Source organism: Neolamprologus multifasciatus, chromosome 14 (assembly GCF_963576455.1).
Source record: "Neolamprologus multifasciatus chromosome 14, fNeoMul1.2, whole genome shotgun sequence".
NCBI classification, from domain to species: domain Eukaryota; kingdom Metazoa; phylum Chordata; class Actinopteri; order Cichliformes; family Cichlidae; genus Neolamprologus; species Neolamprologus multifasciatus.
The window spans coordinates 16,206,430-16,225,737 of NC_140452.1; the positions used below are offsets into that span (position 1 = coordinate 16,206,430).

The 19,308-nt window shown below is 42.8% G+C and overlaps 2 protein-coding genes across 3 annotated transcripts in view; one reads left to right on the plus strand and one right to left on the minus strand.

Annotated features, from left to right (window-relative positions):
• The window catches only part of nova2 (NOVA alternative splicing regulator 2), a 92,424-nt gene extending 76,631 nt beyond the window's left edge, over positions 1–15,793 (plus strand). For both annotated transcript variants that reach the window (XM_085130944.1, XM_085130945.1), the window contains one exon: positions 6,591–15,793. In XM_085130944.1, the coding sequence (XP_084987070.1) occupies positions 6,591–7,613 (1,023 nt within the window). In that variant the 3' untranslated portion in view covers positions 7,614–15,793. The remainder of the gene's footprint in view (positions 1–6,590) is intronic.
• polr1g (RNA polymerase I subunit G) overlaps positions 1–19,308 on the minus strand; it is a 224,515-nt gene that overhangs the window by 172,493 nt on the left and 32,714 nt on the right. The window lies entirely within an intron of this gene.

Below are 19,308 nucleotides of genomic sequence, written 5' to 3' on the forward strand. Positions count from 1 at the left end.
CATCAGCAGATACAAAATACTGAAGGATTCAGTTTAGTGTTTTCTTCTATGTCTTCTACTTTATAATTTATTTTTAATTGTACAGTTATTTGGTTATTTGTACATTAGGTTGGAGACTTATTTCCTGTAACAGATATCCATTGAACATCCAGTGAGTAATGTATAAGGGTTATTGGAGTTTATTGCTTAAAAGCATGAAGAGCTAACTGGTGGAAGGAGATTAATGAGAGTAATTAATGTCTACGACTTGTCGAGTTAGGATTTGATCCAGTGTGACAAACTAATCAGTTCCAGAAAAATACCCAAACATCTCTCGTGTTGTTGTTTTGAACTGTCCCAACAGTCAGACCCTGAAAACGCTCCAAGTTGTTCCTGAATCCAATCATCCCAATATCGATTTGGACTTATCTGTTAAGCTGGCATCCCTGCTGAAGTCAACACTTCGCGTCCCTGCTCCTTCAAACTATTTGCATGAGTGTGTTCACGAGCAGGAGATTGGTTTTGACCTTCGACCTCAGCCCAGCAGCTGAAGCCGTAGGGCATTCTTGTCAGCAGCTGGATGGAAGCCAGACCTTCCTCTGCTCTGTGGAAGAAAGTTTCTCCCAGCAGATATAAAACTCTTCAAAGAGAAGGGGAAAATATCAAATGAAAATGGGAGACACCTGAGATCAGAAAACGTAGAAAAAACTGAAACCTTAACAAAAAGCTTTAAACCTGAGCAGCTAACGGGGGGAAATAATGAAAGAGTTGTCACTGTAGGAGAGATTGCCTGCGTGCTGCCAACTGTCACATAATCTTCTTTGTGGCAGCTCTGCAGAAAGGTGCTGGGAGCATGGGATTATGGGTAGGTAGGAGCTGCCTGGCTGAGTCGGTCATTGGAGCGAGTCAAAGCAACAGCGTCAGCTAAATAAAAGCAGGATAAAGTTGATGATTTCATATTAAAACTGTGTGTGTTTGTGTGTGTGTGGGAGTGAGTTGTGTTTGACCTTGCAACAAGAGCTTTGCTTTACTGAACACAGAAAATTGAAAGAAATGAGCAGTGGAAAATCACAACAGTACAGCACAGCATAAGGAAAGACGCAAAGAGTACACAGCTACATGGCTTTAAGGGACTGACAGATGTTTTAACGTTTATGAAACCTTAAAAAGGAAAAAACCTCAACAATATGGAAAGAAATAAATGCGAGAAAAGAAAGTGAAGCAAGCGGAGGAGGAGTGGAGACAAATCTAGGACCTCATTAGCAGAGAATCAGTCGGCTATAAAGATGGTAGATGTGATCGGTAGCACCAGGAGGGATGCAGACATCACTGTACACCACTGTTTATCCTCCCACTTCCACACCGACACTCTGTGGATGTGTGTGTGAATGTTACAGTGCAGAGTGCAGAGGATGAAAGGGCTCATGAGCAAAATCTTTTCAGCTCCTTCCTCTCTGCAGTTCTCCTGCTGGTTGTCGCTTAATTATTTTATCCCTCATCTTTACTTTCACCCCCACCCAGTTCATCTGCTCACTGCAAAGCAACCATCCGGAGAACGTTGCCCCTAAACATAATTTTGGATGTATGATTAGACTGCTATCTAAGGCAGTGCCAAATAGTGGTATTTTATTTTATTTTTTCAAATTTTTCACAAATCTTTGGCAGCTTAGAGGATATCTGTACAAATGTTTACATCCAAAGTTTGACTGTTACTTAACTTATAAGCAGTGGATATTAGCGTAATCATCTGTTCAGATTAGAATGAGTTTTTGCAGAGTTTTGACAGTATTTTACACCATGAAGATTTTTCCTGCATCATGTTAAGAAAGGATCAGATCACGAGTGCGTTTGTTAATCTCACCGTAACCAGAGGCTGCAGAATCATCTCTAACAGCCGTCTTACTGAAAAAGACATTACCCACAGCCTGCCATACCACACCGAAGGAGGATGGCGTAGCCAAGGCGCAGCGCCAGGGTGCTTCTTTGATTTACAACAGTAGCATTTCTGTGTAATGACAGTGAACTGAGTCAATGTGGAAAAACTTAGGCATATTGTTAAAATTGTGCTTGTTTTTCTCAAGATTTTGCAGGCTGTGAATCACCAGTTTCGTAAATGGGTGATTCCTTAAACTTTCTTCTTTCATGCTCAGAATGTACTTGCAATAGCTTATTATGTTATGGTTTGCATTTTGTCGAGCTCCCTTTTATATCAAATTGGGCTGGATGTGGTTAATGAACTAAAATGAGTTTGACATCCCTGGATTAGACTACTAATTTTAAATCATGGTTACCATAAACAGTTTGACCAAACGGCAGCCAAGTAAATACTGTTAAACATGTCTAAATGCATGTGAAAGGGCTCATTTAAGAGACATCTAGAAAGGCCTTGATAGTCAATTACAATCAGTTATTGGTAAACAAAAACAAAACAAAAAAAGATTCAAATTCATGTTCAAGATTTGTGAGGTCTTCATGAGTTGTGCACAGTATCCCTGCATGTTTTGCCTTTCTAATGATTTTCAAACTTTCATCATTTCCCATCACACGCACATCTGGACTGAATTGTGACGCATTATAATTTCAAAACACTTTCAGTCATTAAAAAATAACAAATACTGAAAATTGCACACATTTGTGTGACCTCTGAGAGTTTGTAGATTATCTGTTGTGACATAACCAAAGCACTTAACTTCTCTCCAAATGAATGAGGTGCGTGAGATATTAAATGCAGAACAGTTGGGTGCGCTGTACTACAGATCAGGTTGATTATTTTGAATCACGGGCTGCTGTGGCTCAGGTGGTAGAGCAGGTTTTCTACTAAATGTGGCAGTTCTGTCCCCAGACGCACCACATGTTGTGTCCACAGGGGAGACGCTGACACTCCGAATGGCAGGCCAGCACCTTATATTGCAGCTCAGTCACCAGTGATGTGGGTGTGAGTGGGTGTGAGGGGGTGGATGATGCAACAACAACATAAAGCACATAAAACGCTATGTTAGTATTGTGACTTCACTGTAATATTATTCAAATCAATAAAGGAAAATATTTCATGAATGATTTCACCCCCATTCTCTTTCAGTGCTTTATAGTATTAAAGCACTATTGTGTAAAGAAGGAATCCTTAAAATCGCTCTCCCTCAGCAGTGTTCACACTTTGTTAGCACTTTGCTCTTCTCCTGAATCTACACAGGACGGCAGATTGTAGCGAAGCCTCCGTTAGCAGCAGGACGCTAAGAGACATGTTGAAGGAGCATCGCTGTGTTGTGCCTCGCCGTAACAGCTTGCTAATCAATGGAAACTAGCTACAAATTTCCATTCTGTCTGAGAGGAATGACAAACCGACAAAAGAAAAAAAAACCTGTTAATCCCAAAGAAACGTCTCACAAACAAACACCGTCAGGCAAAAGATAATTTGCTAATATTCAAGTTGAAGCAGTGAGAAGCAAAAATGTGACGCCGTCTGCAGGTTTGAATTTGCTCTTGTTATCCGCTCCCTCCTTCATGCTTCTCACTAATTTTCTATTTCTATGTAAATTCATCTCCCGCCTGACAGAAAGCTGCAGTGCAGAGCACACGGGATTCGGCGTGGCAGCAAGCCTCTGTAATCGAGGCTGCCTCCACACAATGTTGCACGGCTTAAAACTGCAGCAAATGGGGGCTGGGGGTTAAAGGAGAAGTGTCAGACAGGGAAAATAATGAAATGGCCTTTACATTCTTCCTGCTCTTTTTTCCCATCGTGCTCTACATGGAAAGCCAGAAAACAAAAAAAATTGTGCCTCTGCTCATGTTTTATCTCAGATTGTTGAATCAATAATCCCCTTCCACCATCTCTTTCTCCTATTTTACTCCCCTGTCTTCATCAATGCCAACTCAGTGATGTTTTCCACTCGCTGTCCTCCCATTTCTCCGACCTAACATCTCTCTTTCTGCACTTAATAAGCATTTTTCTCACTCAGACAGACCACAGATAGCAGTCCAGGCAGGGCATTCATTTATTTGCTAGGTGGCTGATGTGCAGCAGAAGTCCACAACATCTGCTGCAGGTTGTTTGTTTCTATTTCTGTTGTCTTGTGTGCACAAAAAGAGAAAAGGATCACATATTGCAACAAGTTGCAGCAGAGGGCTTTTTCCATTAATCCTGTTGAATGCTGACACAAGTCTCACACTTTCCTCTGGTCTGTTCCCAGTCAGCAAAGTGATGCTTTTATTGTGCACGGAGGTCAGCGCTGCAGCAGAGTGGGATGCGTCACTCACTGCCTGCGTCAGTGGAGCAGCAGTGAACCCTTCATATACGCAGTTCATTCAGACTTTAGTTCCCTGCAGACATCAGATCTGTTTGTGGCAGACAGCCCTCGTGTAAACCTTTTCATACAAAAGGGTTATTGTAGATTATCCACCAGTAAACTGAGGGCAAAAACAAATAGATAATTTTATCTTTTTGAGCGTTGATCTTATTTTGCACTTACCACCGATATGAACAACCAACTGTGTATATAAAGCAGCACAAGTAAGCTTGTTTAACAAAATGAACATGAATCACTTCAATCACCTGTCCCTGAAAAGTGGAAACGGCAAACTTTATCGCTAACTGCATAATGTCCTTGCCATAAACCTTAGAGCAAACCCAGAGAAATCACAGAGGGCAAATTCAGTGAAATGTGTTCACTTTTAGTCTGACTACTTGGCAAGCTTCTCTGTAACACCATAAGAGAGTTATACAAGACTAAATCTCTATGTCCAACTTAAAAGGTCATACTTGTAATATCAAGATAGCGGCATAAAAAAGCTAGAAAAAAAAACTATGCAGCGAATCAGCAGATAGAAACTTTAAAAAAAGAATGTGTTGCTTTTGTCTCAAAATAACATTTAAAAACAGATTTCTCCCAGCAAGCTAGACTCCTATTACAGCTGTTCAACTCTATAAGGCATTAACGGCTTCATTAGTGGCTCAGTCTGCACTGTCCACATGTTCAGCGTCTCTGGCTCCTCCCAGCAGAGCACTTGAACGAGTTCCATTCCAAATCAGATACATTTAGCTACATGTTTACAAAGATAAAGAATAGGTGTTAGAATTGCCACCAGTTCTAACTTTCAGCCACATAGTTAAATGTTTTTTGTGGAAGGGGTGGAGCAATTGCCACCACTGCGTGTCCCGTAAATTTCACATTAACACCTACGACTATTTTAATCTGTTCATTCAGCAAAACATGAAGAAGAGGGAAGTTGCAATTCCAGCAGATCAACAGATCTCAATGATGGCCCACATCAGCTGGTGGCTTCAGCTGATATCTTGCTTCCAGTTTGCAACTCTCACATGCAAGGCGGCTATTAAATTACTTTAGTTAGCCTACAGTTATTGCACCCTGCATGCTGCTTTGAAACCCACCTCAGTGTGGTGTCTGTCATCACTAACTCCTGCTCCAGCCTGTGAGTAAGGGGTTTGCTGCTGCTTTTTCTTCCTCTGGCTCTCTTTTTATGATTGTGGACGCACAGGGAGGTCCCAGAGCAAAGCCGTAATGCCAGATATGAAGTACTGCAGATGAAAATAATCAATCATCTTTTGGCTATAGTGGTCCTGGCTGAAATGGGCTCCAGCTGTTAAGAAATGCACTGTGAATCAATTCTCCTTTAACTGTGAAAGACTAAATGAAGTGCATTATGTTCATTCATCGACTGGCGAGCATTACTGTTCTGTTCATTTCTGTATGCATATAAGTTAAATATGCTGCGCCGTGTTTGGGTGTGAGGAGAGTGTGTACATATGTGTGCCTCACTCCCTTTCACTACCCTTTGAATGCTGGAGCTGTGTTTCCATGGCAACGCTGACCCCTGGGAGTCAATGTTATTTTTTTTCCACACAAGTAGCCTCTTTGCAATCCCTCTCTCTCCCTCTCTCTCATCCATCCTTCCCTCCCACTTTTCATCTCCTGTTCTCTCACCAACTCGCATTGCGTCTCTTCTCTTCTTTTGCTATTGTGTACCAAAGTAATAAAGAAGAAAAACACTCTTTACTCATTATCTGCTCCTGCACAGTCCATATTATTCAGTGGCTGTGTCAGCTCTTTCTCCTTTCAGGACATCTTTACACTGTTGACACACATTCACGCACAAACACAGCGCATCAGAAACTATCCTTCTTCCTCTCTGTATTCAGACATCGTTCAGTCTCAGTTCATCTCTTCTTTGGATCTCTTTGTCTCCCGTCCTTTATAAGCACACCTCTAAAGACAGCTCCCACTCTTTTGCATCTCGCAAACAGGAGCCTTCATCGTCCGTTGTATAATGTCGTCTTCATTTTATAATTCCACTGAATTCAAGATGGGATGTTATCATGCATGTGTAATCGTAACTTCACAGGTGAGACATCGCCTCGTTTCCCTCTCTGCTGAACATGAACAGTGTAAAAGATCAGGAACATTTCTCTGTAACACTGATAAACACATTTGTGTAGAAAGACTGACTTTATACTTCCCTTTGGGATTGTAGCGGAATTAATTGCCTGATCAATAAAGAAACAAATCTATCACTTATATTTCTGCTGGGTAAATGTACTTTAAAACTTCGATAACTAAGTAATAACCTATATAATTTTTTGCCCATCCTCCCACCAGGCCAAGCTGATCGTCCCCAACAGTACAGCAGGATTGATCATTGGTAAAGGCGGAGCTACAGTCAAGGCAGTGATGGAACAGTCTGGGGCGTGGGTCCAGCTATCCCAGAAGCCAGAAGGTATCAACCTGCAGGAGCGTGTGGTCACGATCAGCGGCGAGCCCGAACAGAACCGGAAAGCAGTGGAGATCATTGTCCAGAAGATCCAGGAGGACCCGCAGAGCTCCTCGTGCCTCAACATCTCCTACTCCAACATCACAGGGCCAGTCGCCAACTCCAACCCCACCGGCTCACCGTACGCCAACTCAACCGAGGTCATGCCAGCTGCCGCAGCCGCTGCCGCGGCTACGGCTTCTTCTCTGCTCGGCCAGGCAGGCCTGGCTGGGGTTGGAGCCTTCCCAACCACTATGTCCAGCCTATCAGGCAACGACTTGCTCGCCATCACTTCTGCCCTCAACACTCTGGCCAGCTATGGTTACAACACCAACTCTCTGGGCCTGGGGCTCAACCCTGCTGCTGCTTCAGGGGTTCTAGCCGCAGTAGCGGCTAATGCAAACCCAGCAGCAGCTGCTGCAGCTAATTTGTTAGCATCCTATGCCAGCGATGCATCCACCAGCGCTGCTCACCCTGCAGCCAGTCTTGGAGGCTTCTCTCTGGGATCCCTAGCTGCTGCTACAGGGGCCACCAATGGTTACTTAAGCGCTGCTTCACCACTTGTGGCATCATCTCTACTGGCCACAGAGAAGCTAGCAGAAGGAGCAAAGGAAGTGGTTGAGATCGCTGTGCCAGAAAACCTAGTGGGAGCCATTCTGGGGAAAGGAGGGAAGACGCTAGTGGAGTACCAGGAGCTGACCGGCGCCAGGATCCAGATCTCCAAGAAGGGCGAGTTCATTCCTGGAACTCGGAACAGGAAGGTGACCATCACAGGTTCCCAGGCCGCCACACAGGCTGCACAGTACCTGATCAGCCAGCGAATCACCTACGAGCAGGGGGTACGCGCCACCAACCCACAGAAGGTGGGCTAAACCTGACAGCCGATGAGAAACGAGGAGGAAAAGAGGAAAAAAAAAAGAGTGGGGGCTTGGGGGAGGAGTATAAAAAAAAGTGAGAATGGAAAAAGGAGAGGAGAGCAAGAATGTCGGAAGGAATCGTTCGCACCGTTTTCTTCTGCGTGTTTTCAGTATTCTCTATTAAAAAAAATTTTTTGACGCAAAGCAAAAATGTGCTGAGAAGACGAGGAGGGAGAGGAGCGAGTTATTACGCTGAAAAACCAAGAAAAAAATGTGCAAAATGTAAATAAGGTTTTATTACTTAACGTCTTGACCTTTTGGGATTTTTTATTGTTTTGTTTATTGTTTTGTTTTGTTTCGTTTAGTAAATTAAGCTGTCTGTTTGTTTGTGTATTGTGTGGACAGAGCTGAATGCCATGTAGACAGGCCGACTGCCTGAGAGGCTACAGGAAGTGGGGGGATGGAGGGAAGGGCATGGGTGCGGCAAGGCGGAGGGTTGGGGTTTACAGGGTTCAGCCCTCCACCGCCCCCGAACCCAATACGGAAACAACCCTTAGCCCTCCCTCCCCCTGCAGGCCACACCCATCACCCTCCAGTAGGGTTTTTGTTTTTTCTTCTAGGAGATTTACCCCAAACCCCTCGCCCCACCTCCCTTGAATGCCCCTCTCACTTTTTGCTCCCCTGACCCGCCCCTCTCCCTTTTACAAGGGTTTTATAACAAACAAGACTGCAAACCTCAGCCTGGTGTGCGAGAGAAGAAATGCCCTTGACTCCTCCCCCACCGCCGACACCTTCTATTACTTCACCCGCATATGATCGTACCTCCCTCCTCGTCCCCTCGTCTGGGAGATGAAGGGTGAGGTGAAATTGGGCAGAGGTGCGGGGAAAGAGAATCAACCGGGCACTTTTTTTTCTTTTGCACACCTTCCCATACCTGTGATGTATCCCACAAGCAGTGCAGCGCTGCAGGGGTGTTACAGCATGTGACGCCCACCCCCACGTGTGGCTCTAACGTCTCAGATAGAAAGGCGAAGCGCACGCCGATGACCTCACATAGTGAAAAACCCATAAACGACAAGAGCGATACAGCGCAGGCTGCGGCAAACACACAGGATCTATGGCATTTTTTGCAGTCTGCTGTAATAATTCTATTAACTATATTGTCGATATAGGAATCATTACCTTCGTCATTATTTATTAATGAGTTCACCCATATAAGGCTCAGTTGTGTTTTTTTTTTTTAATCTGTGAATTCAGGTTGACATGAATGTAAATGAGACTATTTTTGATTTGATTCTTTTGTTTTAATTTAAGTGGATTGAAGATGAATAGTAATGTCACATAGTGTAATATATGTCTTATTTAAGTCCAGTAAGAAAGCCACCCCAGGCATTAGGATCATTACAGTGAAGGATCACCTTATATATCCAGTCAAAGAACAGAACAGGGAACACACACAGACACGCACACGTTTTCACACTGAAACAGAACATTATGATGCCATATTTGGTGCTAGAAAAGGGAAATCACCATATCTATGATGCAGACTGCAGTAAGACTTCTAGATTAGCAAGAAAAGCTCTAAACCTCTCGTACCACAGGCTGCAGTGCAGCTAAATTAACCTACCTGGTTATCATGCTTAGCTCCTAGCTCATGCTGCAAAAGATCACTGCTGTTTATATGCCCTGTTGCAGTTTGCCTGCATTGTAAAGTTGTAACTAAAATGAATAATCCAGTTGAACTGAAACTGATTCTCGGATAAACTGCTGCTCGGCCTGTGGACGCCCGAACCCTTCGGATTAACCCAAACCACAGACTAGATAGAGTGAGAGCAATTAAGACTAACACGATACTACTGAGAAATGCAAACATTTAGTCGGAGGTAACACTGAAACATGACAAAGGAACGTCGTTTATCTGGGGTCCACTGCTGAATCTGCAAGCCTCGCTAATAGATTTGCTTTTTTACGGCAGCGTGCATATCAGTAATGGAGATAAATAGGCTCACTGACCTTTGCTCTTATCACGCATCCGTCCAACTGCCAATGAGATGAAGGGCAGATGAGAGATTTTTAACATATGTCCTGGGAGCTGAGCTCATTTCTGCCTCTGGCAAGCTGTAGGTCTCCCTCGGAAACGGATTTACTGCCCACTGTAGACCCAGGAGGCTGCTGAAGATGCTGTTGTTTCTTCTGTTGTTGAGTTGTTTTTGTTTGTGTCGTGTTATTTTTCTCTGTTTTTTTTAACAATCGGAGTACACTGAATTTTTTTTTGTCTTAATGCACTGTGAAGCGAGGGAGAGTTTCTCTCGACCTATGAGGTCAGGGATGTATGCTATAGATGGCATCGTTGACTGGATGGTTTTTTGTATGGCAGGGAAAAAAACACGCATATATGAAATATATGTAGAATGCATATGAAGAACTTCACCGGAAATGCACATCATATCTGAATATTGATGGAGGTGAAAGAGACTAGGTCGATGAAGAGGATCAATCAATTGAGGTCAATTAGATCCTACTTACCTGTTATCTTGGAAAAGTGTTTCGTAATTTAGGGGGCAGGATGTTGGGGAGTGTTAGGTGTCCAGTAGTAGATTAAAGAGACTGGAACAAATTCTAAATTCAATATCCTATCGCAGCTGTGTCTTTCTCACGTACTGCACGTCCAACAGGCAAGTCCCTGGACAGAGATTTAATTCTAACAGTAGCTGAAGTATGACGGAATGTAAAAGGCCAAAAATGAGGAGGGGGTGCATTTGATTTATTGACCTAAAAGCCTGGTGAGGGGAGGGAACACCTCTAAGACTAAACAAACAGACCTTTTGATTCTTTTGAAACCAATCCGACCCAAAATCCTCCACTGTGCTTTTGAATGTGTCACTCTCTGTTGGAGCACCAGTGAGGGTTTATCTCCACAGCTTGGTAAGGAGGCTTCTTTACTCCCATCTAACACCATCCACACTCTCCTCACCCTCCCACCCGTCCTCAGTTTTCCAGTGCACTCCCATCCTGACACCCCCTCTCCTCCTACCACATCGCTCCATGGGTGACTATGTCTGGTGTTCCGATCAATGCATGTCTGCTGCTTGCCCCGACAAACACCACAGATTGAGTCTCTTCTCTCTTTGCCTCCTCGGGCAGCTGAGGCTCGGGCCACCAAATGCGACACCATCAGAAAATAACCACGCCCGAAGAGGAAGTCATAGCTGGCAGGGCACAGTGCATAAACACTCTTATTTGTAGTTTGCACTTCATAACAGTGACGAGATGCATTACTAGCTTGGAAAACATTGCACAAACACACACATATTTTGAGGGAATAATTTCTCTTTGATAGGGTTTGACTGGATTTTATTGCAAAACCTCATAAAAGATCACAGGAAGCCAGTGTGCTTTTGCTCTGCTATGGAAATATACTGTGCTGAATGCATTCAGTAGGCTGATTTCCATTTTATTTAGAGTAAGATTTGCCTTTTTTCTGCAGGTAGACTCATTTATGGACTTAATATCTATTGAGCAATTTTGGAAAATAATTTTAGGTTTGTTGGTCAGACAAAACAAGCAATTTGTCTCATGTAGTTGTTTAGCGGAAACAATAATTACTCAGGTAATTTAAATTAAGATTTTGAATGCTAATGAATTAAAAGTCATGTGGCTGTGTTTCCTCCCCCTGCTTTGGAAAGCGTGCATGCAACACAGTATGTTTACAGTGGCAAAACTGCACTGAAATTTCTTATATAGGTGCCATTTGATTTAATTCTTTAATTCTTTTTTATCTTATTAATTAAACCTTAGGATGACTGTCTTTTACACAGCAGCTAATCTCTTTAGTTATCATAACATTAGGGGATTGAGATAAAATGTGACAAGTACTAGAAGCAATACATGTTGTGTCGTCCCGTCCCTTATCCTCCGTGTGCCGTAGGAGCTTTTGGATTTACCCGTAGATGTTGAATAGGTTTACACGAGTAATTTTCTTTTTCAATTTGTGGAAGATGCTGCTATTTAATAATAATAACAAGAAAAAAAATACAAGGTAAAAACATATCGAAATCTGTCCTTTATCTGGAGAGGCTAGTTGCAAGCAGTGTAATACACGCTCTGTTATAAGCTGACAATAAGTTAATAAGAGCATAATTTTAACCTGAACAAGTAAAACCTGTGCCAAAACAGAACTGTAAATGTGTTGATTTAAATCACATTAGGTAAGAGGAGACATACTTTTATATTAAGAAAATGTGAAAAGTGCCAAATGAACCATATTTATAAATCAATACATAGGAAGGGGGTCAGTTTTTGAGAACTAGGTACACTAACAGACAAAGCGCTTCAGTATAGCAGTTTGTTCAATCCCTCTTCACTCCTGCCACAAGACGAGGGACCGCCATGTTAGCCAAGTGTTAGCCTGTCCTCTGGGAACTACTCTTCCCAGGATGCAACAGCACTATGACTCTGGGGCTAGAGTATCAATATAGTGATAGGTTAGCATAATAATGCTAAAAAAAAAATGTGACTAGATAGCATTCTTAAACACAGCCTTTTATAGTTACGATGAAGATGTATTTTGTGGAAATAGATGTTATCTTTTTTGCACGTCTATATTGCATGATATCAAAGTGAAGCGTGGACAAAAAAAAAAAAAAAATCAAAGAAACAAAAAAAAGAAAAACCATTTAGGAAGTGTGTGTTGTTCATTTTTCGGAGACAAATCTTTGCATGCCGATAAGGGTAGAGCATTTTGGTATTGTTTTACACGCGTTCAGATGTTCGTTGTTTTTCGATGCAGTCGCGTCAAGTCCCGGTCCACCTGCTGCAGGTGAAGACAATGTTTGATTTCGATGTCACGACCGAGTGAGTATTTTGTCGCTAAGCTGTCTAACCTTCCTCAGAGGGATACGAACAAAACTCTCGAACAAACCTAAGACTATTTTGCTACTTGTTGAGCGAGCTTGGACTAAACGCTTCTCAGTTCCTACTTAACTTTCGAACAATTTTTTGAAGAAAAAAAAAATCTGGATTTATTTTCAAATAATAGACTGAGATTGTCCATGAATGTACTCACCTCTCCATAAGTTTGCATATCACTCTTCTGACCACTGGCGTGCAGTAGAGGCTTACATGTGTTTTAGTGTGTCTCTGTAATCTAACCTTACTAACCCCTCGACGCACTCTGTCAGGCTCTCAGTATTAATATGTTGTCTGTCCTTTGAGCCCCCACGCTCTGAGCTCTGGCTTGTCTTGTCATTGAATTGCACCTTATTGACCTCAAATATGACATGGAGCATCTCTGGTCCCGCCCCTCGTGGTCGCGAGAGACTCGTAAAGAGAGACAGCGTGTGAGAAAGAGGTGAAAGCTCCCCTCCCTTACTTTTAAATCCAAAATAACGCACAGACACACTATGCTGTGTGCTGCACCGCCTGCCTCCCTCGGGTGACTCGCTGCAGAATTTGGACAGATTGTGTTTTCACTCCCTTAACATGCAATCCAAGGCTCTGATCTCGGGGAGAGAGAGAAAAAACAGCACTGAACATTGCCAGTGTGGGTTTTGAATCCTGATCCCCCTCCTCCCCTCTCTCTCTGTCTCTCTCTGTCCTAAGTTTCCCAGTTCAGTTTAATTAGATGCCATTGGCTTCGGTGTCAAATTTATTTGTTTTTTTTGCCAAAGTCTCTCTCCGGATTTGCAGTGCGGTCATGCTTTGTATACTGACAGATGTTGTCATGGGAAGTGGCCCGCTGCTCACAAAACTAACTGAGATGGGGAAACGATCGGGATTTCCATTATTGCTCCTCAGTGACACGTTTGCACTAAACCTTCTGCTGTTACAGTGCATGGCACGCCGAGCTGAGGTGGGGGTCAGTGTGCGAGACTACTGTAGATGGTAGCCTTACTGTAGGTGTTCATTCAGCATTGTATTTAGATGTGCATGCTCCTCTCTCTCTCCCGCCCTCTGAGTTTGTCTGCTTTAGGCCCGCTCCGTGGTGTCTGTGTTGCGGCGTAGCCGGCTAGCCATGTTTTATTCATGTCTTATTTTTGTTGGCTTTTGTTTTTACTGTAACGTGTAGAGGAATGCAAACTCAATTCTAACCTGCTCGCCAGGTGACCTCATTGCTTCTCAGTGGGTGTGTGGCTCTCCGACATAGTCCGCAGCTCTTGTTTTCTGCCCCCCGCCTACCCTCCACCGCCACGCCTACCTCCACAAACCCACTCTCACCCACACCCACCACCTTTTCAAAACAACATCTAAGACATCTTTTGGGACCCCGCTCCCCACCCCCCTTTTCCACCCTTCTTCCTCCCCCAACTCGGGCCCCATCGAAGCACCAGCAACTGTAGACTGCATTTGTCATATCACTGTTTTTCTGTTCCTTCTCTCGTTTCTCTGTTTATTTTTTTTCCTGGTTTTGATTTGTACTGTATGCTCTAACCCAAACCAGTTTTAACAAAATGCCATTTTCTGTATGTAGCCTGTTTACCCTACTCCACCCCCACCCCCTTACACACACACACACACACACACACACACACACACACACACACACACACACACATACACCCACACACACAAACACAATATCCTCCATGCCCTCTTTTTTTGCACTTTCACTGCCCACTCCTCCTCCTCGCCCAAACATACACACACTTTCCTCCTCCGCCTCCCACGAGTCTCTTCTCTCGAGTGCCAAAATAGAACAGAGAGGAAAAATAAGCAAAACAAAACAAAAAAAAAAAGACAACAACAACAACTACTACTACCATTCCAAGCGTTTCTTTGAGTTGTTCTTGTGTGTCGGACATCCATCCTGGAAGCACCCATGAAGCCAGCATGCTCCGCCCTCATAACATGATGTCGCTCATGACGCCTCAACTGAACAGCACCTTGCCCCCCACCACCACCACCTCCTCCTCCTCCTCCTCCTCCTCACCACCCCCACAGAGCTAAACCCGACAAGGATTAACCCTTCTGCAGGTTGGCTACCTACCTACTGTCCTGCCTCTCAACCTACCTTAAAAAAAAAGCCCTACCGCTCATGCCAGCTGCTTTCCTAATTCTGTCATTTCTTCAGCCTGTGGGACTTCATTGATTGTGTGCCATAGTGTTGGGGGCACCTTTCACTCTCCTCACCTCCCCCTTCTTTCTATACCCCCACCCCACCTTTCTCTCTCTCTCTCTATAACCCCTCTCGCTCTCGCTCCATTTGATTTTTCTCGATGGGAAAGATTAAAAAAAACCTCCATTTTCTAATGATGATTTTTTTTGTTGTTGTTTAACATCCAAACCACGCACGCCGACACATGCACCGCCCCCAGTGCAGTGGTGTGGGGAGTGTTTACGCACCGTCAGCTGCGCAGCCATCCTCTGTCTTCTTGAACTTTTTGAACTTTCACCCCCTCATGAACTTTATTGACCTTCTTCCTCCTCCTCCTACCCCCCTTCTGTGTTCATCCAACTGTTTGGACGATAACTCTCCATTCCATCCCCAAAACCTCTCTGAGACTGTGCAATGCTAGCTGATATGATTGGATTTTTTTGTTTGTTTGTTTGTTGCTCACCATTGGGGACAGTTCTCTGAGCTATAAGTCAAAAAAAGAACAAAAAAAACAAACATATGAAAGGAAGAAAAAAATATTTTAAAAAATGCAGACAAACAAAAAAAGGATAAAACACTAAACAATTGTTTCTCCACAATTTCATTTTTTTTCTCTCTCATTGTAAATATTTTTGTCAGATTTTTTTGCCGAGGTGTAAAGAGAGAAGTGTTGAGCAGAAAGGGGCGGGCAGCATAAAGAGAAACTAGTGGACGCGGTAGACGATCGTAACACTTTTCATCCTCTGTATCCAATACTTAGGTCTGCCTGTATAATCGGCTATGCTAGTTCTACTGTGTTAACCTGTGCTGTTGTTATTAGTGTTGATTTACCTACTGTATTCGCTGTTTAGCGTTCATGTCGGCTAGCAAACTTTTTAGATAAGTGTGCTCATCAAATAATAATACTAATCTTGAGAAATAGTCCGAGCCATTCTCAATGTAGGCTTGCTTTTGTACATTTGTTGATGTTTCTTAACAGTGAGTTGTAGTGGCACTAGTATCTTTTTAATCATCAAGCCATAGTGATTGAAAACGCTTGGTCATGTTAGAGACATATCATCATGGAAGACGGCTCGACTCAGCTCCTCCAAGTCGGAGGAAGGAGGAAAAACAAAAAACAAAAACAGGGAGGCGGAGATGGATAATTGAAAAACAAAAGAAGAAGAAATTAAGCTCCTCCCGGGCTACAAAATGAGGAAGATGAGCTGCTAACTTTTGTGCAATACAGTCCTAGTTTACATAACATAGAAGGATAGTTTAGAGATGATTAACCTCTGCAGGTGCCGCTCAACCACTCCGCTGCCTGCAGAACCAAACTTGTATCATATCTCCATATTTCGCCTCCACATCAAAGACATGTTGAAACTATTAAAGTGACTGTGTGAGATTAGACTCCACCATTTCATTGCATTGCTCTGAGCTCCACTCTTGATTTATGCTGCCTGCCCCATTGCCCTGAGAACACCACATGAGCTATTTATTTCTCAGACTATTATTATTATACTATTAATAAATAACAACACAACGAGAAAAAGGGAACGACTGGAAAAAGGTGAATTAATATTATAATTGTTTTGTTTTTATTTTTAGTATTTAGTGGTTGCTTTTAACAACATTCATTAACTGACTTAAAGATTACTGAATATTTAATGTAATTGTAGCATTGTGTTTGTAAAGAGAAAAAAACCTAGTGAGTTGTGTTTCTTGACTTGTGGATTACCAGTGAAGTGGGCAATCTAGTGCTAATATATATGAGGTCTTTTTTTAAGGATTCTTATTTTGCGACAGCAACAGCAGTCATTATAAATGTTCATTTTAGCATCACCTGTCTTCCGTTGTCTTATTCTTCACCTTCCACCACACTCTGCATCATCACAGTAACACATCGCAAGTCTGAGGGTGGGGACCGAATGTGTGTTTGGGCGAATCGAGGTGCGCGCGTGCGAGGGTGTGTGTGTGAGCAGCATGTGTCGTGAATGTGTGTAAGTTAACGAACCTGTGTTTATTTGTGTGTCTATGCAAAATATGGTGCACGTGTGCTTGTATCTTGCGTGTCTGTCTGCTCACACGTGTGAATCTGCGTGCGTCTGCGTGGATGTGTGTGTGTGCGATTGTTGGGTCTGTGAGGGGGGGGGTTCGGGGTGGGTGTTGTGTCCAGTGTCCACCAAAAGCTAAAACTTGTCAGGCTTCCATACTTCCTGATGGAACCTCCTGACGTTATAGCTGCAAACCCTCATCATGTGATCTGACTCAACTCGACTGTCCATAACCCCTTCAGTCACCTGACCAACCAAATCAACCAATCACTGTCCACCACTACCGCCTTCCCCCTGCGCCATCCTTTGCTGCACACCACGTCAGCCCCATGTGATGTTCTCCATTGATAACATACTACTGTCACAATCTACTGTTACATGCTGACAGATCTGGGGATAAATACGCTTGCTTTCGTTCATTCGAGGTGTTTTCACCTTTGAGATTATTACTAAGCGCTTCTTAAATCAAGGCAAGTGTCCCTCAGGTTGTTTAACTTTGAAAGGATCAGTTCACCCATATTTAATGTTTGCCAAACAAGTGCAATATCTGTCAATAATTTATGCTCCAAAACGCTGGAGGTGAATGGAGTTAAGTCCGTGGTGGTGCTCACAGCATTAAAAATGCATATGTAAATTTAATTCACATTTGTGTGCATATATTTCTGAGGAAACCACAGCCCTCGCTGCAAACAGCTTTGCTGTAGTTTCTGGGACTGATAAGTCGAAACACCACGTGAGTCAAAAAGACAGGTGCTGTCTAACCATCTAAAAAAATTTGAATGTGACTTGAACAGTTTGGGAGATTTTAGCTGTACAGAAGTCAGATTTCTCTTAAATAATAATGAAGGAGATAGGCTACATTTACCAAATAACAGCAATGTCCTTCTCTGTTATACAAGAAACTCCTTGTGAATAATTTTATGTAGAAAGTATTTTCTCTCTGCCAAACTACACCTGCTAACTGTGGAAGGAAACGTGCATCTACCTGTGACAAGACAGCTGAGCTGTGATGATGGTTAGCTACATGTTTCCTTTTAGTAGCAGATATAGTTCCATAGAAGCGAAATAAAAATTACATCAAAGATAATAAAGATAATTTTTGTTTGTCTTTTAGTTTTCTTTTCAAACTCTAAGAAAATAGCACTCGACAAGTACACATTTGGATTTATAACATTGAAATTTTGAGGTACATAACTTGAAATGTTGAGATGATAACCCAGCCTTGCAAAAATAAATAAATCAGCGACTCAAACAGGCTTCAGTAGTTACTGCTGTGGTGTCATCCAATCATATTTCTTGGTTCCTTGATCACCACAGCCCGGGTGCCGTATAGTTTTATTACACCGAAAAGCTGGTATCTCAAAATTGGGCAGCTTACACCAAATAAATCGAGATGGATAAATAACTCTATGGACCAAAATGTCAATTTGATTTTGAGAAGAACTGTACCTCTAAGTAAGAAACTATTTCTTGGATAGCTTGGATGAACTGACCCGTTAATCAGCCTGAGGTGGACTTGTTCCGTTTAATTTCTTCAGCGTCATTTAATGAAATTTAGTTTGTTTTCCCCAGAACTGCATATTACATTTCTACTGTTCATACTACTGTACGTGCTGCATACTACCTTACCAGGTCAGAATCCACCTTAACCTGTCTCCATGCCAACCACAGAGGAGCCAGTTGCATGGCAACCGGCTTCCGCCACAACAAAACAACCTACCAACCAGCCATCTTTCTCAACTGATGAGGCCACGCCCACCTGACTATGATCGCTCCGTAGAAGAAGAGATAGAGGAAGAGAGAGGATAGGAGGAAAGGATGACAGATGAAAGAGATGTAGTTGTGATTCTCAGGGTGTCTTATATAGATCTACTGTTTAGTCTGTTCTCCAGTCTCTCACTGGTGTCCTGTTGCCCCTAACTGAGCCCAAAGACGATCATGTCCTCCTCTGATAAAGTCCTTGTTTGATTGACTACTGACCAATTCCTCTCCATCAGTTGATTGATAGTATTGATTGACCAATTCTCTTGAGAGCTTGAGCTGAAAGAAGCTCAGCACTGTAACTAATGTTTACAACCCAAATGAGACCAACAACGCTGTTGAAAGAATGTCTAGGACTTTAAAAAAAAGGGAAAAAAAAGAAAAAAGAGAGACAAATCTCTGAAGAGTACTTATTTCTAAATGATGGAACTTTTCGCTTACTTTCTATGTGACATGAGGTAATGTAATTTTTTTCAGTCATTGCATGTGACTATTTTTATTTGCAATGAAACTGTTAGAATGGATGGTACATTTGTGACGTCAGTGCAACGTTCAGACACCGACGCTAGAAGTCAGCCGGTGTCTACTAAGTGTTTTCATGTCGCCGTGAGGAGTGCTTATGGACCAATGAATGCTAAATGTGTGACCATACAAAGCTGTAAAGGTTTTGTTTATTTGTACATGGTTATGGGTAAAATAAACCATTGAAGCAAATTAACATCTTTAGTCTTAAGGAGTAAGCCCTCACACGTTTATTTGTAAAGTCAGTGCCGAGAAAGGTACTTTGGATAATGCAGTTGAGGTAAGTTTCAACAGTTAA